The following is a 25,220-nucleotide window of genomic DNA, read 5'->3' on the forward strand; positions in this document are numbered from 1 at the left end:
GGGTCAAAATAAAAGGGTGAGTTCAAAGCATTTTGAAAGTGACACACTTCCTGCTACCAGTTGGTGGCGCTATAACTTTGACTCACAATAGTCACATCCATGTGATCGTCCTCTTACAGCGAACAAACTGCTGAAGTTTCATCAAGATCAGTTAATGTATGCTGAAGTTATGACACACTTCCTGTTTCACGTTTCTCGCCATAATTTCGTTTCCTCGCCACGGCCAAACCGTTCGAGATATCAAAAATCCCCTCGCAAACTTTCATCCTCAATGCCTTGACTTCATGCTGACCGAGTTTCGTGCCGTGTGTTTGAATTCTCTAGGAGGAGTATTGCAAATTCCATTGCGAGTGTTTTATGAACAACCTTAAATAACCGACTTCCTGTTGGGCTGGGGTAAAAAGTAATAGTATGAGGTATATATGAACGATGAGATCTATATGTGCACCGAGTTTCATATTATTACATGCAAGCATGTTTGATTTATGGACCAAGTTTTCGGACTCCGTTCCAGGGGGCGCTGTCTAGCCCCCCTGCCACGCCCGGGTACCATCTTCAGCCCGGCCCTGATGGCCGCGGTTTCTGACCCGTGTGCAAAGTTTCAAGAGTTTTTGAGCATGTTAAGGGCCCCAAAAGTGCCCGAATAGTCGTATAAATAATAATAATAATAATAATAATAAATATAGCTGCGAGCAGCGATGGCGGGCCCAAGCCGGTGGCACCGCAACCCCGGTTCCTTTAGTTACCTAAAGGCACCGGGGTGGCGGTGTCGCAGGCTTTAGCCCTTTCATGATTAAATGAAATGTTAAAACAGCTTGCCATACTCTATCTGTCGTTTCGACTAGTCACAATTACATTACAGATATCTTAAATGATAATACAAACTATTCAAAATGTAATTAAGACTAGTCACTTTTGTCAAAAGGTGGCGTGTTGATATCTACAATGTTAATTCCGGATAGGCAAACTTAGCTTTTAAATGTTAAAAGGGCTTGCCATATAGGGACGTACAGTAGGCTCAGAGAGAGGCTCACCATATTCAAACCAAAATATCTGACTTCCTCTTGATCCAAACTAATGACTTTGAATTAGAAAGTTGTCCGGCTTGAGGAGTAAAATGTATATACCGATTTTTGTAACTGTAGATAAAACTAACAACGCCACTTTTGTCAAAAGGTGGCGCTATTTAGTCCCTGCACCATGCCCGTTTCTGAAACTTTGCACATGTCTACTGGCTAATAAATGTGATGTTTCTGTTGATTTTCATGCAATTTCAAGCATGCTAAGAGTCTCAAAAGCATCCTAAAATAATTTCAAAGTTTGATGCGTTGCCACGGCAACAGTATCAGATATATCAAGAATTCATTCTCAGGTCTTCATCTGCCATGTATTTACATTATACAGATGAAGTTTGAAGCAAATCGGGTCAAAATAAAAGGATGATTTTAAAGCATTTGGAAAGTGACACACTTCCTGCTGCCAGTTGGTGGCGCTATAACTTTGACTCACAATAGTCACATCCATGTGATCGTCCTCTTACAGCGAACACACTGCTGAAGTTTCATCAAGATCAGTTAATGTATGCTGAAGTTATGACACACTTCCTGTTTCACGTTTCTCGCCATAATTTTATTTCCTCGCCACGGCCAAACCGTTCGAGATATCAAAAATCCCCTCGCAAAATTTCATCCTCAGTTTCTTGACTTCATGCACACCGAGTTTGGTTGTGATTGGTAAACACATGCCTTGTGATTTGATGTATTTCTCCTAGGACAATTATTCAAACAACCCATAATTCATAATTCATAAATAACTTCCATTTGAACTGTCATAAAACTTAGAGCACGAAAGTTGTTTGGCCTGATGTGATCTTTAATTGTACCGAGTTTCATATTAATTCATGCAAGTGTGTTTGATTTATGGACAAATTTTTGAATCCCAGTCCAGGGGGCGCTGTCGAGCCGCCCTGCCACGCCCGGTTACCAGCTTCAGCCCGGCCCTGATGGCCATGGGTTCTGACCCGTGTGCAAAGTTTCAAGAGTTTTAGAGGATGTTAAGGCCCCCGAAAATGCCAGAGAAGTTGCACACAGCAAATAAAGGGTTAAAATTAACCTGACAGGCGCCCCTCCTCTCACTCACACAGAGAGACACTGAGAGACTGGCAAAATTCTGAGATTTTCTCTACATTCAAACAAACATATCTGACTTTCTGTGGGTCCTAGCTAATGAGTGTCAATTAGAAAGTTGTCCGGCTCGAGGAGTACAATATACATACTGATTTTTGTAACTGTAGATAAAACTAACAACCCCACTTTTGTCAAAAGGTGGCGCTACTGAGCCCTCACCACACCCGTTTCTGAAACGTTGCACATGTCTACTGGCTAATAAATGTGATGTGTCTGTCGAGTTTCATGCAATTTGAAGCATGCTAAGAGTCTCAAAAGCATCCTAAAAGAATGGTAAAGTTTGATGCGTTGCCACGGCAACAGTTTCAAAGATATCAAGAATCCATTTACAGGTCTTCATCTGCCATGTATTTGCATTATACAGATGAAGTTTGAAGCAAATCGAGTTAAAATTAGAGGGTGATTTCAAAGCATTTTGAAAATGACACACTTCCTGCTGCCAGTTGGTGGCGCTATAACTTTGACTCACAATAGTCACATCCATGTGATCGTCCTCTTACAGTGAACACACTGCTGAAGTTTTATCAAGATCGGTTGATGTGTGCTGAAGTTATGATACACTTCCTGTTTCACGTTTCTCGCCATAATTTTGTTTCCTCGCCACGGCCAAACCGTTCGAGATATCAAAAATCCCCTCGCAAACTTTCATCCTCAATGTCTTGACTTCACGCTGACCGAGTTTCGTCGAATTTGGATCAAAGCTCTAGGAGGAGTATTAAAAATTCCATTGCGAGTGTTTTACGAACAACCCTAAATAGCCGACTTCCTGTTGGGCTGGGGTAAAAAGTAAAAGCACGAGGTATAGATGAAACGATGAGAACAACATGTGTACCGAGTTTCATATTATTACATGCAAGCGTGTTTGATTTATGGACCAAGTGTTCGGACCCCGTTCCAGGGGGCGCTGTCTAGCCCCCCTGCCACGCCCGGGTACCATCTTCAGCCCGGCCCTGATGGCCGCGGGTTCTGACCCGTGTGCAAAGTTTCAAGAGTTTTTGAGCATGTTAAGGGCCCCAAAAGTGCCCGAATAGTCGTATAAATAATAATAATAATAATAATAATAATAATAATAATCCTAAGGAAAACAATAGGGCCTTCGCCCTTTCAGGGCTTGGGCCCTAATAATAAATAATCCTTAGGAAAACAATAGGGCCTTCGCCCTTTCAGGGCTTGGGCCCTAATAATCCTTAGGAAAACAATAGGGCCTTCGCCCTTTCAGGGCTTGGGCCCTAATAATAATCCTAAGGAAAACAATAGGGCCTTCGCCCTTTCAGGGCTTGGGCCCTAAATATATGGGTTATATGCATATTTTGTAAAAAAAAAGAAAAAAAAAAAGAAAGAAAGATATATATCCAAAAACACAAGGCCTTAAACTTTAACAAGGATGCAACTCTTATCACTACAACAAACATAGTCACACACACAAGTCAAGTCACTTACATTTTAGATGCAATATTGACTTTGTAGATGCAATATTGACTTTTTTCTGTTTCAGCAGAGAAAATAGTTAAACAAAGATCACAGCGACCCATCGCGCATCTCAAAGCAATGTGTTTTCTCATTACTGAATGATTCAGCATTTTGAATCCATGACTCGTTCATTAAGACGGTCATCTGGCGACACCTTATGGTGATTTAGGGTTATGTTTAAAAGTGTCGTTCTTTACAGCGATTTTTAATTGACTCCTGTTAAACCAATCTCGTAACATTATTGTGTAACCGATTTAATTTGATCAGCCTTACCTAGGGTAACAGCCCTATAGTGTCTTATTATTCTAAATTATTGAATTTATTGATCAAATTTACTAATGAAAAATGAAGCATACATTTATTAAGACTAGGCTGCCCTGCAGATATTAGGCTACAATATGGAGATTTAAATATATCATTTATCAAATAATCTGTTTATTTTTAGGTTACACATTACATTGTTTAAAAAATAAAAATCAAATGTGACCCGCTCTGGCGAAATGAGTCGGAAGTTGCAACCTTCCATTTTAAGATATGGGCCGATTATGTGGAAAAACCATGAAATAACAAAAAAAATATATATATTTTTTTTTTGCTAATTTCAAAGAACAGACATTCAAAAATAATCTCACAGGGTTTCGTAGTCGAGATAATTGAGTAAAGGTATTTAAATAACGATTAAAGTTGTCAAAGCTTTAAATTCGCTGAAATAAACATTGCTCTTCTCAACTCCCCTCGTCACCTCTGAGCATTTCCCGGGTATCCCCTGAAACGTTGAACTCACTGGAGGCTTCTAACCTAAACTGCGTGAGTATATTTATCTGCAAGAAGAATATAGCCTATGTAAGGCTGTAACGATCGCGACACTCAGATCCACGAACCTGTGTCGCGGTGTGAGAAGACAGAATCACGACACCGACACGTCCCTTCAACTCCCGAAGTTATCCTTCACGTCCAGACCCAATGCTAGCTACAACATCTTTAAATTACTATTAGTATTATTTGAAGTTAACATTAGCCTATAAAATACGTAGACTTACACCACAAAACTTAAATTATTACTAATTTTTTTTTTTAAATTGGGCAATTTCAGCATCCAATTCCCAGATAATTAAATATTTTAATAAATTGTGAACCACACTGCACAAACCAAAAGTAATACTCACCAGATGAAGAAGGGTTGACTCTCTCCAGAGCATAAAATCTTTATTTTATTTTCCGTGTTCGCATTTATGAGGAAAAACAATCCGAACGTGACCGTTCTCTGGAAGCAGCACTAAAACTTTCACATAGCTTAAACATGCAAGCACAAAGCCTTTCTTTAAAGTAAATTTCGTTTTAAAATAATTATCTTAATTTAAATCAATGTTTCATCAACCAATTACTAGGATTTAATAATAAGAAATAAATTGCAGACAATAGGCTAGGCCTAATCACGACGCGGAGACGCGCGGCACGTGAACTGAAGCTTGTCTCATGAACCGAAAGTCAGCGTATAAGGTATCCTCACAGACATATATATTGAAATGTCTACTTTTAAACACAACCATTCAAAATGAAAGAAAACAGACTGCTCTCTGCTTATGTGGGCTAATCCGTATGAAAACTGAATTTCTCTCTGACTCCTCTTTAATCTTTCTGATTTTAGAACATTTTTGTAAAAGTGACTTTTTAATTATTTATTTCAAAAAAATTAAAAATAAGTTGAGTTTCAGCCTCGTTAAATTGCATTTATATGTTAATCTATTTGGTCAAATTAAGCTATATAAAATAAATAGTTTATCCCTTAAAATGCTATGGATTTTGAAAGATATCAAAAAAAAAAAAAAAAAAAACGGGCAAAAAAACTTTAAAAGCGATTTTCTTAGGTTTTCAATTGGAAAAAAAGGGCAGACGACCAGAATTCAAATCTGTATATCGTTACAACCATTCAAGGTATGACCAAGGTATCATTTGAAAGCTTACAGTGTCCTCTTTCCATTAATATCAAAATCTCAATTTTTAAATTTGGGTCACTGTGACTAATTTTGCTGGATCAGTTCGGTCACAAATGTGTTTTTTATTGTAGTATTATTTTATACAGAAATACATTATAATTATATATAATATACAAAATATAACCGTGGGCGCGATTAAACAGTGTTACAATAAAACTCAACATTGTGTTTTTTAAAAATAAATTCAAATAATACAAATCCCGAAATTGCGCTAATTTTAAAATTAAACTAAAACTCATGGCTGCACAAGCATTCATAACTGTGCGCGCCAACAGCGAGGAACCAGCAGAACAGAGTGAACGTTCATTCTGTTTAGTTCAATCCTACTTAATAGGAATTTATTTAAAATGCTTGCTCTACTCCACAACATTAATGTCTTGTGCGGATATCTGTATTTTGACTTTCGGTTTTAAGTAAGCGATTTAAAAGTTCCCGAGTCCCAGCGGAGTCACACGTTGATTAACCGGTGGGAATATACACAATAGGCCTAACTGATATTGAACACAAGAGGGCAGTATAGCACTACGTATGACTCAGATTATTTTTTCTTCTTCTGAATTTTAAAACCATTATGGCTGTTTTTGAACGTAAACATAATTCTTAAATGAAAAAAGGGAAAAACTGGTTTAATTATAATATTTGTATAATTAAATTTAGAAACAAATAATGTATAATTACATTCTTAGAAGATATGAGGCTTTTAGTGTTTACTGTTTACTTTTTTGACATTACTTTAATCTTTTGCCAAAGTTGCACATGCCTACTGGCTAATAAATGTGATGTATCTGTCGAGCTATCTGTATCTATCTGTTTCAAGCAATTTCAAGCATGCTAAGAGTCCCAAAAGTATCAAAAAAGAATGTTAAAGTTTGATTTGTTGCCACAGCAACAGTATCAAAGATATCAAGAATCCATTCACAGGTCTACATCTGCTGTATTTTTACATTATACAGATGAAGTTTGAAGCAAATCGGTTAAAAATAAGAGGGTGATATCAAAGCAGTTTGAAAGTGACACACTTCCTGCTGCCAGTTGGTGGCGCTATAACTCTGACTCACAATAGTCACATCCACGTGATCGTCCTCTTACAGCGAACACACTGCTGAAGTTTCATCAAGATCAGTTAATCTATGCTGAAGTTATGACACACTTCCTGTTTCACGTTTCTCGCCATAATTTTGTTTCCTCGCCACGGCCAAACCGTTCGAGATATCAAAAATCCCCTCGCAAACTTTCATCCTCAATGCCTTGACTTCATGCTGACCGAGTTTCGTGCCGTGTGTTTGAATTCTCTAGGAGGAGTATTGCACATTCCATTGCGAGCGTTTTACAAACAAACCTCAATAGCCGACTTCCTGTTGGGCTGGGGTAAAAAGTAAGAGCGTGAGGTATAGATGAAACGATGAGATCAACATGTGTACCGAGTTTCATATTATTACATGCAAGCGTGTTTGATTTATGGACCAAGTGTTCGGACCCCGTTCCAGGGGGCGCTGTCTAGCCCCCCTGCCACACCCAGGTACCATCTTCAGCCCGGCTCTGATGGCTGTGGGATCTGACCTGTGTGCAAAGTTTCAAGAGTTTTCAAACCCGTTAAGGGCCCCAAAAGCCGCTAAGAGTCTCAAAATCATAAAAAAAAGAATTTTAAAGTTTGATGCGTTGCCACGGCAACAGTATCAAAGATATCAAGAATCCATTCACAGGTCTTCTTCTGCTATGTATTTACATTATACAGATTAAGTTTGAAGCACATCGGGAAAAAATAAAAGGGTGAGTTCAAAGCATTTTGAAAGTGACACACTTCCTGCTACCAGTTGGTGGCGCTATAACTCTGACTCACAATAGTCACATCCATGTGATCGTCCTCTTACAGCGAACACACTGCTGAAGTTTCATCAAGATCAGTTAATGTATGCTGAAGTTATAACACACTTCCTGTTTCACGTTTCTCGCCATAATTTCGTTTCCTCGCCATGGCCAAACCGTTCGAGATATCAAAAATCCCCTCGCAAACTTTCATCGTCAATGCCTTGACTTCATGCTGACCGAGTTTCGTGCCGTGTGTTTGAATTCTCTAGGAGTAGTACTTCAAATTCCATTGCGAGTGTTTTATGAACAACCCTAAGTAACCGACTTCCTGTTGGGCTGGGGTAAAAAGTAATAGTATGAGGTATATATGAACGATGAGATCTATATGTGCACCGAGTTTCATATTATTACATGCAAGCGTGTTTGATTTATGGACCAAGTTTTCGGACCCCGTTCCAGGGGGCGCTGTCTAGCCCCCCTGCCACGCCCGGGTACCATCTTCAGCCCGGCCCTGATGGCCGCGGGTTCTGACCCGTGTGCTAAGTTTCAAGAGTTTTTGAGCATGTTAAGGGCCCCAAAAGTGCCCGAATAGTCGTATAAATAATAATAATAATAATAATAATAATAATAATCCTAAGGAAAACAATAGGGCCTTCGCCCTTTCAGGGCTTGGGCCCTAATAATCCTAAGGAAAACAATAGGGCCTTCGCCCTTTCAGGGCTTGGGCCCTAATAATAATCCTAAGGAAAACAATAGGGCCTTCGCCCTTTCAGGGCTTGGGCCCTAAATATAGCTGCGAGCAGCGATGGCGGGCCCAAGCCGGTGGCACCGCAACCCCGGTTCCTTTAGTTACCTAAATGCACCCGGGTGGCGGTGCCGAAGGCTTTGGCCCTTTTATGATTAAATGTTAAAACGGCTTGCCATACTCTGTCATTTCGACTAGTCACAATTATGTTACAGATATCTTAAATGATAATACAAACTATCCAAAATGTAATTACGAATAGACAGAAAGACGTTGTTGATATCTACAATGTTAATTCCGGACAGGCAAACTTAGCTTTTAAATGTTAAAAGGGCTTGCCATACAGGGATGTAGGCTCAGAGAGAGGCTCACCATATTCAAACCAAAATATCTGACTTCCTCTTGGTCCGAGCTAATGACTATGTATTAGAAAGTTGTCCGGCTTGAGGAGTACAATGTATATAGCGATTTTTGTAACTGTAGATAAAACTAACAACCCCACTTTTGTCAAAAGGTGGCGCTATTTAGTCCTTGCACTATGCCCGTTTCTGAAACGTTGCACATGTCTACTGGCTAATAAATGTGATGTATCTGTTGAGTTTCAAGCAATTTCAATTTCAATTTCAATTTGACTGTTGAAAAGAAGTGCGCCGATTAGATACTCAGGATCGGTATCGGCTCTGACACTGCCATCTTTGACGAGGCTGATTCAAATTCTATATTGTGCATATATACTATTCTATGTTAGGCACAAAGGCACAAAAACTTTCTAAAGTACCATAAAGTTTTTGTGTACTGTATTATTAGTGTTCTGAAGCTATTATGTGATATAGAAATTAATATTTAAGTCATTAAATTCAAGAACACAAACTTTTCCCTCTCTGCGCCTGTCAGTCATTCTCCATTCAGCATTCAAACAGCACGTCACATTCGGTTACAGTCAATGATGAAACGATCTTCAAGATGATTGAATGTTAATCCTATTATACTGGATCTGTAAGATAAAGGTCTAAATGTCTATATTTTCGAATGAAGAAACTTTTTCTTGCTGGACTTTATTGCTGTAACTTAACCGTGTTACTTTCTACCGGGTGTCGGACGCTGTCGGTTAGATCACAACACTAGAGTCAGAGCACTATAATTGTTCTTCACGCACACAGTAACTGAAATTTAAAACCTTTAAAAGAAAAGGCTCAATAAACTATTGCATAGATAGATAATGTATAATACACTGTTCATAAATATGTATTTCCTTTGTGCTTTGAACTTTTCAATACGGACTCAATGCGCTGTAACTTCATGTGGCTTCAAGCACATCATTCTCCGCTCGGGATGCACATAAGTGCTTTGTGCTGCACCATATTAGAGCCGTAATATCATAATGCAGTGACGTAATGACAGATTATTAATTGCCTTTCAATTAATATGTTGCTGCGTCATTAAACATCTGTCCTATGCATTTCAAACATTTATAGCAGCCATGGCTATATCTTTTTATGATTTTTGTTATCTTGTTTTTCATGAATGTATTTTTTAAAAATAAGAGCAATGTGTATTATCTATTATTAATATAGTTTATAATAGCATTTTTGTCATAGATTATGACAAAGTAATCATATGATCCACCAGCGAGGAACCAGCAGAACAGAGTGAACATTCTTTCTGTTTAGTTCAATCCTACTTAATAGGAATTTATTTAAAATGCTCGCTCTACTCCACACCATTAATGTCTTGTGCGGACATCCATATTTCGACTTTCGGTTTTAAGTAAGCGATTTAAAAGCTCCCAAGTCCCAGCGGAGTCACACGTTGATTAACCGGTGGGAATATACACAATAGGCCTACCTGATATTGAACACAAGAGGGCAGTATAGCACTACGTATGACTCAGATTATTATTTTTTTCTGAATTTTACAACAATTCTGGCTGTTTTTGAACGTAAACATAATTCTTAAATGAAAAAAGGGAAAAATTGGGGAAGTTATAATATTTGTATAATTTAATTTAGAAACAAATGATGTATAATTACATTTTTAGAAGATATGAGGCTTTTAGTGTTTACTTTTTTGACATTACTTTAATCTTTTGCCATAGTTGCACATGTCTACTGGCTAATAAATGTGATGTATCTGTTGAGTTTCAAGCAATTTTAAGCATGCTAAGAGTCCCAAAAGCATCAAAAAAGAATGTTAAAGTTTGTTTCGTTGCCACGGCAACAGTATCAAAGATATCAAAAATTCATTCACAGGTCTACATCTGCCGTGTATTTACATTATACAGATGAAGTTTGAAGCAAATCGGTTAAAAATAAGAGAGTGATTTCAAAGCATTTTGAAAGTGACACACTTCCTGCTGCCAGTTGGTGGCGCTATAACTTTGACTCACAATAGTCACATCCATGTGATCGGTCTCTTACAGCGAAAACACTGCTGAAGTTTCATCAAGATCAGTTAATGTATGCTGAAGTTATAACACACATCCTGTTTCATGTTTCTCGCCATAATTTCGTTTCCTCGCCACGGCCAAACCGTTCGAGATATCAAAAATCCCGTGGCACTTTTTCATCCTTAATGTCTTGACTTCACGCTGATCGAGTTTCGTCGAATTTGGTTCAGTGCTCTAGGAGCAATAATTTAAATTCCATTGCATGTGTTTTAAACACAACCCTAAATAGCCGACTTCCTGTTGGGCTGGGGTAAAAAGTAAGAGTGTGAAGTATACATGAACCGATGAGATCTATATGTGTACCAAGTTTCATATTATTACATGCAAGTGTGTTTGATTTATGGACCAAATTTTCAGACCAAGTTTATTGACCAAGTTAATCTGATTAATAAACTAATTATATAAAACTATTGTCAATTCACTACAATTAAACTAGTTATATGCCTTTACTTATAAAAAATAAAAATAAAAACTTATTTAAAAAATACCAGGCTTGAGAAATGTATTTTCTTTATGCAGGTCATACACACAGCAGTGAAATGGTTAAGCCCCCTCCCCCTGCACACACACACACACACAGCCAGCCAGCCAGCCAGCCAAAGACACAGAGACATGTAGGCTCAGAGTGGCCATATTCAAACAAAAATATCTGACTTTCTGTGGGTCCTAGCTAATAAGTGTCAATTAGAAAGTTGTCCGGCTCGAGGAGTACAATATACATACCAATTTTTGTAACTCTAGTTAAAACTAACCACCCCACTTTTGTCAAAAGGTGGCGCTACTGAGCCCTCACCACGCCCGTTTCTGCAACTTTGCACATGTCTACGCGCTAATAAATGTTATGTGTCTGTCGAGTTTCATGCAATTTGAAGCATGCTAAGGGTCTCAAAAGCATCCTAAAAGCATCCTAAAAGAAGGGTAAAGTTTGATGCGTTGCTACGTTAACAGTATCAAAGATATCAAGAATCCATTCACAGGTCTACATCTGCCGTATGTTTACATTATACAGATGAAGTTTGAAGCAAATCGGGTAAAAATAAAAGGGTGATTTCAAAGCATTTTGAAAATGACACACTTCCTGCTGCCAGTTGGTGGTGCTATAACTTTGACTCACAATAGTCACATCCATGTGATCGTCCTCTTACAGCGAACACACTGCTGAAGTTTCATCAAGATCAGTTAATGTATGCTGAAGTTATAACACACTTCCTGTTTCACGTTTCTCACCATGATTTCGTTTCCTCGCCACGGACAAACCGTTCGAGATATAAAAAATCCCCTCGCAAACTTTCATCCTCAATGTCTTGACTTCACGCTGACCGAGTTTCGTCGAATTTGGATCAAAGCTCTAGGAGGAGTATATGAAATTCCATTGCGAGCGTTTTACAAACAAACCTCAATAGCCGACTTCCTGTTGGGCTGGGGTAAAAAGTAAGAGTGTGAGGTATAGATGAAACGATGAGATCAACATGTGTACCGAGTTTCATATTATTACATACAAGCGTGTTTGAGTTATGGACCAAGTGTTCGGACCCCGTTCCAGGGGGCGCTGACGAGCCGCCCTACCACGCCCGGGTACCAGCTTCAGCCCGGCTCTGATGGCCGCGGGTTCTGACCCGTGTGCAAAGTTTCAAGAGTTTTCGAGCACGTTAAGGGCCCCAAAAGTGCCCAAAAGGTAGTAAAATAATAATAATTATAATAATAATAGTAAAGAAAAATAATCCCAAGGAAAACAATAGGGCCTTCGCCCTTTCAGGGCTTGGGCCCTAATAATAATAATAATAATAGAAAAGAATAATCCTAAGGAAAACAATAGGGCCTTCGCCCTTTCAGGGCTTGGGCCCTAATTATTTTTTCTCCAAGTACCAGTTACAGATGGTTAAAGGGTTAAAGTAGGATACTATGGTAGTCAATGGGGAATGAGATCTGTTTGATTAAAATATTCTTCCAAATATCTTCCTTGTGTTCAGCAGAACAAATAAACAGAGGTTTGGAACAACATGAGGGTGAACTAACCCTTTAAAGCAGAATGATAATGAATCAAATATCTTATACTAATACTATAAATATTAGTTTAAAACCTATAAAATATTAACCATCAATAAAAAGTACTCTAAATCTTTGTAACAGCCAACATTTTTGGGGAGTGAATACACAAAACCATGCCAGTGACTAAAAAGCAAACTATTTAGAGGTGACAGGGATATAAAATAACAAGCCTGTATAAATTCCTTGCAGAAATGTACAGATTTTTTTTTTTAATCAAATAAGAGTAAAAACAGTTCTATGGCTTAATATTAGAGCAATTCGAAAAATGTAATGCACTTTAAATTGCAACTTATTCCCATGATAAGTTGGGGTTTTTTTTTAACTGATATGTTTTTTTTTAGGATTATTTGATGAAAGGGGGAAAAAGTATTTATTTTATTTTTAGTAACAACGTAAACGTCTTTAACCCTAAAACCGTATTCTGGACAAATGTGGGCAAAATAGTTGATTTATTTTTAAAAAATACTTCCCTTGATCTAAGCGGTACAAGACTTGGCTACTTTTCCCAAGTTTGCCTCCTGAACACAATTTTTTTTTTTTGACTCAATTCTACAATGTTAAGTGGGTGAGAAAAAAAACCTAAATCTTGTATTTGGGTCAAAAATGGGCACCCATAGAAATGAATGGGAAAAACTCATTTTTAGAGCATTCTAAAATAAGCCAAAATAAGACACCAGGTGACAGCAAAGTGTCACTTCATCTTTAGGTTTTAGCTCTAAGAACTTATTGGAATGATATTTTAATGTAGTTGAAAAATTAAAAAAATAAAACATAAAAATAAGCATAATTTACATAGAAAATATGGTACTTTTTAAGTAAATAAATTCAAAAATAGCCCCAAAATACAAAAGAAACCATACATGGATAGACAAAACTTTATTAAAGACAGTGATATAACATTTATATTAAATAAAAATTAGCATCACACCTGAGTCCTCTGTGCCCACATTTGTCCACAATTACAGGATTAAGGGCTATAAAGTGAATACAGTTTGAGGGCTACAGAAACTATCAATTTATTGCATTCAATGACCGTTTCATTAAAAAAAAAAATAATAATAATTCTTACTGACCGAAAACAATGTTGGAAAGGAAAACTCACCTCTTGTGTTGATATTTATCAGCCCTTGCCAGAGCCTTCCCGGACCCACTGATGCGTCTGATCTAGGTCAGAAAATAGACAACTAATTATCAAGGATTTTTCACAGCAAATGCAAATATTTACACTGAAACTTTAACAGTGCTGTATAAGATAACTACATATAAAGAGTAAACAAATCCAAGCTCAGAAGAGATAGTGACTTAATGACCCACATGGTATTTTCAGGACTGTGACATACAAGTCATCTTCATCACTGCTTGTGACATGATTAAAGATCAAATGTAACCCGTATCAACTAACCCCTTTCTCTTCCAGGTAGCGTAATCGGACTTCCAGCTTGGCTCTGTTTTCGATTCCCATCTCTGAATTGGTGTCTTCCCCCAGGGCGTCGTAACGGATGGCAAGGGACGTTTTAGCGGCCAGCATTCTGGAGATTTTACCCTTATTCTTGGCTGTGGTCTGCCCCACCAGAGAGGCGTGGTAGATGAGACCGTATTTGGGCGTATCCCGACGGGTTTTCAGAGCACGGAACAGAGCTTTCTCTGCCCCTAGAATCTGTACGGTGGACGCCGGGTGCTTGGCCAAGTTCAGCAGGGATCCTGATGAGTCACAAACAAATAAACATGCTATTTAACCTGTCAAGTTAAATCAAAGCTTTACTTCATTTCATCTTGTGTGACCAGTGACATCATGTTACAGACCAAATAGTGCTCACCTGCATGGGATATGAGACGGGCTCCCACTAATTCTCCCACCATGACTGTCAGGTTGGGTGCAATGGCCATCATACGATTCTTCAGATAATCGTACAGCTGTGTGCGATACTCTGATATTTCTATCACCTAGAGGTTGAGGGGGGGAAATGCATAAATTCACAAGAGGTTATGAGTTACCTTAAAGAACGAGAAATAATTTCCAGTTTACAATGGAACTAATCATGTAAACCATTTTAATGCAACAAGGTGACAAACTATATATACTAAACTTGTTTTTCGTTCAACAAACCTGGTCGCACAAGTGCATGATGTTGGCAATGTCCTCTTCGGACACCTCCGTTCCCATGGAGATCTCTGCAGCGAGTTTAACCTCTGCCTCGATCTCCTCTGGAATAACCTCAGACAAGTCTGTTGTTGCCACATTTGTGCGAGCACCTACACAGCGGAATTATGAATACATAGTATATCAAAATAGACAATTATTGTTGTTTTTTTATGGAATAAGGCAGTATTTATTATATATATATATACATACATATACACACACACAAAATAGGGAAGAAAAGACTATTGCAAATTCCATTTCATGCCAACTTTAAACATGTGAAATATTTATTTTATTCATATAATATTTAATTTATCCTCCCCACAAAAAATAAGTTAAACCCTAAAACATTTCATTTGAATTTAAAATTATTCTTTTAAGTTTATATAAGCTGTTTATTTCCAGGTTATTTTAGACCTCAGTGTACATCGCTGACCATAAGGAAAACTGAAATTACGTTTTTCTTTCCAACAAAAAAGGAAGAGCATCTATAATCTAGAATATGTAATCTAAATCTAGAAATCCTCATCAAATACTTTCGAGTGTGTACTAACCAATCTTGCGGACAGTCTTGCAGTACGCCAGGTTATCTGTGACGATCTTGCCAATCTCTGGGAAGTGCCAGCCGTACCATTCCCTACAGCGCATGATGTAGTTATTGAGCTCCTTATCCAGATCATCCAGCAGAGCTGCAGAATATGGAAGGTAAGAGAGTGAACCAGGGGTACAGCTGTTTAAAGCACTGCCATCTATATATGTGCTCAAGTATGCGCAAATATACAAGCAAAAGTATTCCTTACAAATGGCTTGAACAATCATGGTGTCCACCTTGTCTGGGCTGAACTTCAGCTTGTAACGTGAAAGACTGAGGAAAGATCAAACAAAAAACAGTCAATTGCTGTACAAAAGCATGAATGTTGAGCTTGATGTAAATATCTGCTCAGAAAGTCTCAGTGGTAGTGACGAATGCTGATTAATATCCTCACAGAAGTCGGTCAGCAAAAATAATCATTGACGTGAACAAAGAACGGTTTAAATTGAGATACATCATTGATTTTCAAATGCAAACTAACCTGTGAGCCAAACCAAGAGACATGGCACTGATCTCTCTTGCAGAAAGACCTGTGATAAGCCCCTCCATCTGGTTTCTGATGCCCCTCATGAGCTCCGCCACAGCGGGGCTGTGCACACAGCTCAGGTTCAGCTTCTCCTGCAGGGGGCAGCAGAGAGTCTCAGCTATTTTGTTCTATTGAAGCTTAAAGTGCACCACAATATTGAAATTCACACATCTTTGCATTTCCAGACATGATGCTTAACCATAAACGTAGCACTACCAAATGATTTTTCCAGGTTTATAAAGAAGCTCAGATGAGGTAGTGACAAAAATGCCTCATGGTTTTTCAGCAACATGACACAATGGTCATCATCATCACAGCTTGTAGTGTTCCATAAGGCAAAAATCAGTAACATGATTTCATTTGGAATGCATATAGCAGAGCTGATTTAAAACATACTGCACACTACATTATCCCCCAAAAATGTTGGAAAACCCACCATTTACCTTAATAACGCCTCCTAGTTTAGCATCAGTGATTGCTAGCTGCTCGTGAGCCTCTTTGGCCACAACTTTCTTGAGAACTTTTTTCAGACTTTTCCCCAATTTCCCCTCCACCATCGCCGTGGCCGCTGATATTGACATGAGAAAATAAAAAACGTGAATAAGAGTTTTTCATATTTTTATGCTGCCTTTAATTTTCAATCTTATATTTAGATTAAGATAAACAAAAGGAAATCTGTGGTCTCAGTGGTAGTGACGAACTACTGTTTGACGACCTCATGCTTGAGTCAGATATACAGATACATCATAGACACACAGCTGATGGACATTTAAACTGCTTTGCATATATGAATAAAGCTTATTAAAGGACTATAGGTGTCAAAGTTTCAGTTCAGCATAGTCACCTGCAAGAGCTTCTGTTGTATCCTGGAACTTCTCAAAGTGCTTCAGTTTTACACTGAAAAACAAAACAAAGGTTGTTAGTGAATGAATGCACACTCAAGGAAAATACCGTGAAGATACCGTGAAATAACAGATTATTCCCCCCCTTTCAATCAAGGAAATGCTGTGAGATTACCAATTTGTGGTTAATAAATATAGATTTGGAATAAATTGTCCAACAAAATATCTTAATCTAAACACAAAAATATTCACTACAAAAATGTCTAAGACTAATATTTATATTAAGTGATAGTTCAACAAAAAATTTGAAGCATATATTTTGAAGAATGTTGGTAACCAGACACCCATGGACATGCATAAAATGGAAGTCAATGAGTGCCATCAAATGCCTAGTTACAAACATTCTTCAAAATATCTAGTTTTGTGTCCAACAGAAAAAACACATACAGGGTTGAAACAAATTGAGGGTCAGTAAATGATGCCAATTTTCATTTTTGGGTGAACTATGCCTTTAATGCCCATGCTTTTCCAGTCTATTTTACCACTTTAGAGTTCCTTGACATTTCCAGGTTTCCCATTAAAGTGGGAATGGTTAAGACATGTAGTTCAGCCATGAATAAATACTATATCATCTGAGGCGTTTGAGGGACAAAACAACATGGAACAATTATATATTCTCAAAAGTACTCACACTTTGTTAGCTTTTTCTGGTGTTTCAAACTCCTTCCACAGGCTGTCCACCTGCTGGAGTTTCTGTTCATCCAGGACCTGCACAACAGAAGAGTGTTTTTTTTTTCCTCACAACTGATGATTAAAATGTACACAATTTCTCAGTCACGATTGAAATGCTTAATGTAACGTTACTTCAAACCCTAATGAGAGACCATGTGGACCCTTGCTCCAGTAAAAGCATTGCCGCATTTAAAGTCTAAATAGCTTCTTAAAAGTCATGTATGAATGTACAACAGCATTCTTCGGTGATGTATAACATTAATGCACAACATTTTGCACTACTGGTTGATTTGAAAATCGTCTAAACGCGACGAATAGTCAGCGAGCGAGTCCTGAGGACACAACGTGGCTATTCTGCAGTGCAGGCCACATGACACACGCTGAACCGTGACTTACTGGCCTCGCTTTACAAACTGGTTATGTATACAGTTAGAAAGAAGGATAGCAGATGTATTCACGAAAATAGTAAGAATGTTTAACTTCAAACTTTCCGAAAGTCTGGTGGCTTTGCTAACTACATCGGCTAGCTAACAGAAAACTCAAAACCTATGACCACCAACTTACTGGAAAAAAAGTCACGATATACATTTTTCAACGTAATAAATATGCTTACCTTGAATATGGCATAGCCGGCGGCAGTTTCAAATAACACTAACATTATGAAATATTTTTTTTCTAGCTCTAAAACAAGTTTATGTCTGCGCTCCCCACATTGAGAGCTTTCCGCTACCGCTACAAGGAGTCTCTCGCCACCACGAGGTGCACATGGGGACAGTGTGAGCATGCGCAGTACTACCATACAACAGTACGCATGTGCATTGCCGTCTGAACTGGAGGAATCTTCCTCATGTTCTTTTCATTGTAATTTACAGAACCACGTGTACATGTTATGCACTAAAAACTAAATCCTTACTGTTAATTTTTAAGATGTTCAGCTCCATGTGCTTATGTTGTGTATTCATTAGTTTTGGTTACGTTTGAATATGTACAGTCTAACTAACATAAAAAAAAGGTTGTTCAGTGGATGAACGGTGTTTATGTGTTTTTTAATCTTTCGAATCTTTTTGTAAAAATTGATAAGATCTCTGTCTCGCACAGTACATGCCTCCCCCACGTTTCCCCGAAGTATCCAATAATATTATCTTCGACGGCGAATGGAACCAATCAGAATGAGCGCGATGAGAAAAACAATGCTGTTTGGGTCAACGATTCTCGGGAAGCCCCGCCCCTTTCCAGTGACGTAAACGGCGGTGTGTTGTGAGTCTGCTGGTGGTAGCAAACCCTCACATTTTCCTTCATTATTTATATCAAGCAGTGTTGTTCCAAAGAAGGGCTGCATATTGCGGAATATCATGTCAGATACGGTGAGTTTAAACAAATGTTGTAGAATCGAACTTGTTTGGGAGAGCAGAAGAGAAAGACGGACTTGTAGAAAATGAAAATAAGAGGGCCTATCTTTTAGCCTGTCTGTTTCCATAGCTTAGCTAACAGACTGTGGATGGGAAAGTCTTGCTGAATGAACAGCTAAAGTGTTTTAACCCCTATATTTTCTTTGGTTCCGGAATTTTGTACATTAGTCCCGTTTATTTTGTTTGTAAACTTAAAAAAGAGGCGAATTTTGCTCTCAAATCTTCCACTTAGCCTGGGTGCTATAGTTAGCTGCTCTGGGCCCTGAAAGCAAAGTTCATGTAGGCTTGCCTTGAGCTGATGGACCATGCTGAACATTTGAGCCATTGTTTATTCATTCATTTTCGAAATGTTAATTAGGAAAAGTTGTGTAACATTTAGACATGTTGTTTTTTGTTTTGTGGGCGCCGTAATGCTTAACTGCAATAGGACTAGTTGTGTGTTTACTGTTAAAGGACTGCTTATTACAGTTTCTTTGCTGCAGACATTGATGAAATACTGAGCAAACAAACTACATCAGGCTGACAATGTTTTTCTGCACTAATATAACCTATTAACATTTATCTAGTAGTATAAAATATCCTAGGAATGTTTTTACTGCACCCACTCCTTGAATAATTATTAGATTCATGTGAGATCAAAACAACATGTCAAAATCTAATGACTCTCATTTTGCTTAAATAGGAGACCAAGCCCTCAAGTGATGGAGGCGAGAAGAAGGATGGAGAATATATTAAACTGAAAGTGATCGGTCAGGTAAATAGAGGTGCTTTCTAGTTTAGGCAAATCGGGTTATTAGCAGATCACATTTTGATAATATTAAGTCATCTAGTAATGTCCAAGCTGACACGGGCTGCTAATATAGCTGCTAAGGAGTAAACCGATTTGATTTCATTTCGTTTTGCAGGACAACAGTGAAATTCACTTCAAAGTGAAGATGACGACACATTTAAAGAAGCTGAAGGAATCCTACAGTCAGAGACAGGTGAGTGATCACTAGCAGACAGGGATTTATTAAATCTATCTGCACCACTGATCAAAAGTAGTTTGGTTTTTTAAAAGAAGTCATTTTTGCTAACCAAGGCTACATTTATTTGATCGAAAATACTTTACTAAAACTATTATTGCATTTTAAAGTCACTATTTTATTTTAATATAATTAAAAATGTAATTCCAGTTATGACAAACCTGAATTTTCAGTCTTCAGCGTCATATCATTCTAATATTATGCTAAAAAAAATATCATTTTATTATCAACGTTGAAAACCGGTGTGCTGCTTAATATTTTTTGTGGAAGCCATGATAATTTTTTTCAAGATTCTGTGATGAATAGAACGTTTAAAACAACATTTTTAAAAAAAATAGAAATCTTTGGTAACATTGTAAAAGTCTTTACTGCTACTTTTGATCAATTTAATGCATCCTTGCTGAATTAAAGTTTTAATTTATTTTTAAATAAATCTTACTGTCTTCAACTTTTTAACCCTAGTGTATGTATATACATGACTAGTGTTTGTTTTTGCTGGTATACATTTAAATACATATTAGACTTTTTTTTTTATTCATTACAGGTGTAATTTACTGTTTTGCATTTTTTTTTTTTGCAGGGTGTACCCATGAACTCTCTAAGGTTTCTTTTTGAGGGACAGAGAATTGCAGACAACCAGACCCCCAAAGAGGTACAATACACAGTGCTATGAGTAAAACTGCAACAAGTAAAAGAGATCCAATCAAACTCTGTGGTATTTTGCCATAAATCATCCATCACTTTGTAGGAGCTAGCCAAAGTATGCAGATGCCAACATGGATTCTGTACCATCATGATATATAAGGGTTTCAATAAATTTATTTTCAATGAGGATAAACGTGGTATGCTGTTTTGGGTTACCACATGGTGTCCAAAATACAATCTGGGAATATTGTAATTTTTTCCTCAATGAGGTGTTTACATAAAGCCTTTTCTGATCCTAGTTTTGTTTTGCAGGTTTCCTACAATACGTTTACATGCATCCAAGGTCAAAAAAACATAAAATTTTCTCATAATATATATTGTCTGAAACGGTTCAATCAAGGATTCAGTCTCTAAACCCCTTCTTTTCGAGAGTCTGCTCTGATTGGTCAGATGGCCCAGTCTATTGCAATTGGTTGACTGCTTACAGCATGTGTGAGAAACACAACAAAAAGAGCTTGTAAAGTGGATTTGCTTTTGCATCGCATAAAACAGTGTCTTCCCGACCAGGCCTCAGCTACAACTACAGTGTTTGAAAGTCAAAGTAGCCAATGAAGATCATAGGCTGGCATTATGCAAATTTCTCACAAACCTATATAGGTTTGAGCAGGAAGTAAGACTGGAATTACTGACGACTCGTTTCAGGCAGTTCTGAATCGGTTCTTTCTTTTGGAAGACAGTAACTCCATTTATCGTGCACTTTGAAACTTTGCAAAGCTTTTACATTCACCAGACCATATTACACACTGCATGAAAGGTTCAGAAGAAGCGTAATCGGGGACTTTAAAAGTAGCTCATTTGTGTTCTGTGACTGAATGAAAAAACACACAACAACATTTTTTTGACAGGTGATGTATTGACCAGCTGGTGGCCATAACCACAACTGCTGAAAACTTCCTTTCAGCTACACAAGAGGAATCAGTCATGATCCTGCTCACCATGTTTGTCTCTGTCTGTCTTTCAGCTGGGAATGGAAGATGAGGACGTGATCGAGGTGTATCAGGAACAGACCGGTGGCTGTCGGAATGACTAGACCTCTATTTTTCATGCTCTTTATTTTTATCCTAATTTTGTATGTATGACATGTATTTCATCTGTTTCCTTTTGCTGTTACCTCAAAGGGAAGCAGAAAAAACCATCTGGATCAAATAGATGATGCTGAGTTTGAAAGAGTTGGGGTGGGAAAAGTTCTTCCCCTCTGTCTTTCCGCGAACCAATCCCTGCCTTCATGCGCCTCTTTTAAAGGATTCGGGTCACGGTTTACATTGACACATGTTAACATGTTGGGTTGTGCCCTGAGCTGATTGAAAACAGTCCCATAAAGCAATGCTAAAAAACCTTTACATTATCCTGTTAAATCCAATCTACAAATTTTTAATGGCAGCTTTGGTGTTCCTGTTGCTCACTTCTGTTTATGTATTCGGCCATCGTTAAGAGTTCTGGTTTATTGTTTTCGAACATCTCCAAAACTGACCCGCTTAATGCTTGTGAACATACATGCCAATAGAAAACAGAGGTGGTTTATTTGTGCAGTCGTCGTCTGATGTTAGAAAAGTGTAAAATGTTTCTTCCCTTTTCTTGCATGCGTCTTATGGGATTTTGCAAGAGGGAGGTCACTGTGTTGTTGTAAATGACAGGTAGGGTTTTGTTTTGCATGGTTTTGTCTAATGTATAGGAATATGAATCTGTGTTGTCATCTTCTATTCTGCAGTGTCTTGAATATTTGGCTCCCTTTTAACCTCAATAATGGATTTCAAAGGCTGGAAATAATGGGTAACCATGTTGTTTGATTAGTACTCAGGGGCATCATTTACATACACACAATAAATATGGCCACAGTGTCACTGTACTCATGTTTCGTTTCCTACAATTTTATATATTTTTTTTAATGCTATTCGAGAGGCGAGGGAGTTTGGTCCAGATGGTTTTGTGGATATAGAAGAATTATGACTTTGCTTTTGTCTTGTTTTTTTTTTTTTTAATAAATAAAATGTGTCATAAAACAGTTTGTGTTTACATGTGAATGTTATAGGATATGATTATGGCAATGTCTCATTTCTGAACACTAGATGGCAGCAAGACCTTTCAAGTCTTAGCTGAGCTACTTATATTAAAATTAATAAATCTCAGTTGTGAAATACAGCAGATGACAATAAACAGATAATATATAAAAAGGAATGTCATATAGAAATGTAAACTTGCAGCACTTTGGTATTAATATATCAGACCATCTGAGGAGGGAATCCGAATAATAAAAAAGAATATATATATATACATTTTTTAAATGAATAAATATCTTCAATGATTTCTGAAGGATTATGCAACACTGAAGACTGGATTAAGGATGCTGAAAGTTCAGTGTTGAATCACAGAAGTAAATTACATTTTAAAATATATTCAAATAGAAAATAATTTCAAAATGTAATAATATTTTACAATATTACTCAATTACTGTTTTTTAATCTGATAATTTAAAATTGGTGAGCAGAAGAAACTTTAATAACTAAAAACTTATATTTAATTTAATAACACTTCCCCTTAGAAAAAGCGATATATTATTTTGTTTTGAATGTTTTTTTTGTTTGTTTTTTTTTTTTGTCAGCAAGAAAAAATAATTATGTGACATTACAATGTAAAACTAAGCTTAACTTATATTAATAGACCACTTTAAAAAAAATCAAAATCCTAAATTTTTATATTTATCAAAATATGACATGTTGCTCTTTGTTGCTGTGACTATGTGGTACTTAGAGATTCCAATTTGATCAATTTGAGAACCACTCCTGTAGCACAATGTTATTATCTAAACTAAAGCAATTACTTTGAGGATCTCAGTGTTGTTATGGGATTGATTGACTCTGACCGGACCTGGACACAAATGAACAATCGGAACAACTTAATAGTGTGTGTGATCATTCTAATGTTAATTAAATGTAATGTTTGACATGTTCCTTAGACTGCAGCTCTAAAAAGATGAGTTTTCATGCAAAAGTAACATTATTCCCTATGGTTTGGTGTGTTTCCAATTACAGTGTTGGGGATCCTGGTCTGCTGAATGTCAGTGTAGAGTGAGAGAGGGCCTTGCTCTGCTGTACAGAGAGATTGTTTATTTTAAGTGTCTGATTCCAGGAAGGGCCAGATATTAAGGCAGGAGGAAAAGTGAAACATGGTGTTGGAAAGCGAAGGGTGGATAAAGTTATAAGAATGAGAGAGAAAGATGAGATACAATAGAGAGGGATGTAATGAGGTTCTTGGAAAGAAAGGGAACACTCAGAAACAGTGCCAATTTGAAGCTACATGTTTTTTTTTTTTTTCAAAGTTTCAGCTTCAGATTAAAGACCTTCAGATCCAGTCATCATTGTTACCTTGACTTGAGAAGGAGGCTGTGTTTGTGGTTTGTGTGTCGGTGTATAAAAAGTTTCATGTCCTAGCCTACTGCAGCGTACAAACATAATGCGTGTGTGTAATTAAAAATGAAAATTCTGTCAGAATTTTCATTTTTGGGTGAACTAACCCTTTAACATGAATAATGTGTATGCTGGTTGTTAGGCACAAAGTGTTGCTGTGGGGGCCTCTGCTATAGCCGAACCCCAACGGGATGATCCAATTTCTGTGCCTGGGATACTGCACCTCCGAAAGCCTAAACACTACCAGATGAGACTTCGCAAAAAAAAAAAAAAATGGGCTGGTGTGTGTGTGTTTATTCAGGGGGGGAAGGGTGCATCACCTATGAGCATACGTTTTCATTAAAGTTAATGTGGTAGAACAAAGCATATGTCTCTGTTACTGTACATTTTGTTGAAAGGATCATAGCAAGAGTTGTACTATGAAAACATATGAAACGTTTTTAAATCCTCCCAAGTCCATAAACATCATATAGGCTAGCTAGGCTACATTTCAGCTAAACTGCAAACGTCTCGTTTTGTATTTCCGCGTGACTGATGAGTAGCTTTTGTGAATGTTTACATAATGCCTATTTGAGTAACACTAAATGATTGTTATTTATGTTACAAGAAAATCTTGCTAATTGTAAAGCCTGAGGAATCTCATGACTCAAGCTTGTGAGTCACTCTTTTTGCAGGTCGTTCTTTTAAATTGGGCAAAATTAAGGGTCAATTTAAATAATGATGTAATAAAAATGCAAAAGATTTCCTTTGTCTAAATGATTCCCGTTCACACGTATCCATGAAAACGACTAAAATCCCTGTATTGTGCATGACAAAGTCATGTAAAGAAATATAACCCATCTAGACTGAAAACGTATTATGCATGCACATGGCGTCACCGTTTTCACAAATTAATGTTTTTGTAGATTATATGCAGACAAAAACGGTATCATTTTCAAAAACTTGCACTTTCAAACCCGGTTTCAAAAGTTTGCGTTTTCAGGCCCCAAAGCATTATAGTCGTGTAAATGATCGGCCAAAATGCATAAAAAGTTTTCAGTTTTTATCTGAAAACGGCAAGGGAAACGGCCCCTAAAGTGGAAATTGAGATAGTCTTTTCTTCCCTATTGTGAAGCGAAAAGGCTTTATGAACAAGAAAAA

The 25,220-nt window shown here is 37.5% G+C and overlaps 2 protein-coding genes and 1 non-coding gene across 3 annotated transcripts in view; 1 reads left to right on the forward strand and 2 right to left on the reverse strand.

The window, feature by feature from the left end:
* nop58 (NOP58 ribonucleoprotein homolog (yeast)) overlaps positions 1 to 18,347 on the reverse strand; it is a 33,937-nt gene extending 15,590 nt beyond the window's left edge. The window contains exons 1-11 of the mRNA XM_039689426.2: positions 18,151 to 18,347; positions 17,497 to 17,573; positions 16,808 to 16,860; positions 16,407 to 16,531; positions 15,919 to 16,055; positions 15,646 to 15,710; positions 15,400 to 15,534; positions 14,810 to 14,955; positions 14,520 to 14,646; positions 14,105 to 14,403; positions 13,805 to 13,866 (exon numbers count right to left, since the gene is read on the reverse strand). Of these exons, the coding sequence (XP_039545360.2) occupies positions 13,805 to 13,866; positions 14,105 to 14,403; positions 14,520 to 14,646; positions 14,810 to 14,955; positions 15,400 to 15,534; positions 15,646 to 15,710; positions 15,919 to 16,055; positions 16,407 to 16,531; positions 16,808 to 16,860; positions 17,497 to 17,573; positions 18,151 to 18,336 (1,412 nt within the window). The 5' untranslated portion in view covers positions 18,337 to 18,347. The remainder of the gene's footprint in view (positions 1 to 13,804; positions 13,867 to 14,104; positions 14,404 to 14,519; positions 14,647 to 14,809; positions 14,956 to 15,399; positions 15,535 to 15,645; positions 15,711 to 15,918; positions 16,056 to 16,406; positions 16,532 to 16,807; positions 16,861 to 17,496; positions 17,574 to 18,150) is intronic.
* LOC120491723 (small nucleolar RNA SNORD11B) lies at positions 16,203 to 16,286 on the reverse strand. The gene has a single exon (XR_005625284.2). It is a non-coding gene; the product is annotated as a small nucleolar RNA SNORD11B (small nucleolar RNA).
* Positions 18,348 to 18,759: 412 nt separating the features above from the next.
* On the forward strand, positions 18,760 to 21,849 carry sumo1 (small ubiquitin like modifier 1). Its single transcript, XM_039689561.2, has 5 exons — positions 18,760 to 18,901; positions 19,629 to 19,700; positions 19,852 to 19,929; positions 20,552 to 20,623; positions 21,638 to 21,849. Exons 1-5 carry the CDS (start codon positions 18,890 to 18,892, stop codon positions 21,704 to 21,706), a joined length of 303 nt encoding a protein of 100 aa, XP_039545495.1. The 5' UTR covers positions 18,760 to 18,889; the 3' UTR covers positions 21,707 to 21,849.
* The last annotated feature ends 3,371 nt before the right edge of the window (positions 21,850 to 25,220 follow it).

Source organism: Pimephales promelas, chromosome 8 (genome assembly GCF_988280905.1).
Source record: "Pimephales promelas chromosome 8, fPimPro1.hap1.1, whole genome shotgun sequence".
NCBI classification, from domain to species: Eukaryota; Metazoa; Chordata; class Actinopteri; order Cypriniformes; family Leuciscidae; genus Pimephales; species Pimephales promelas.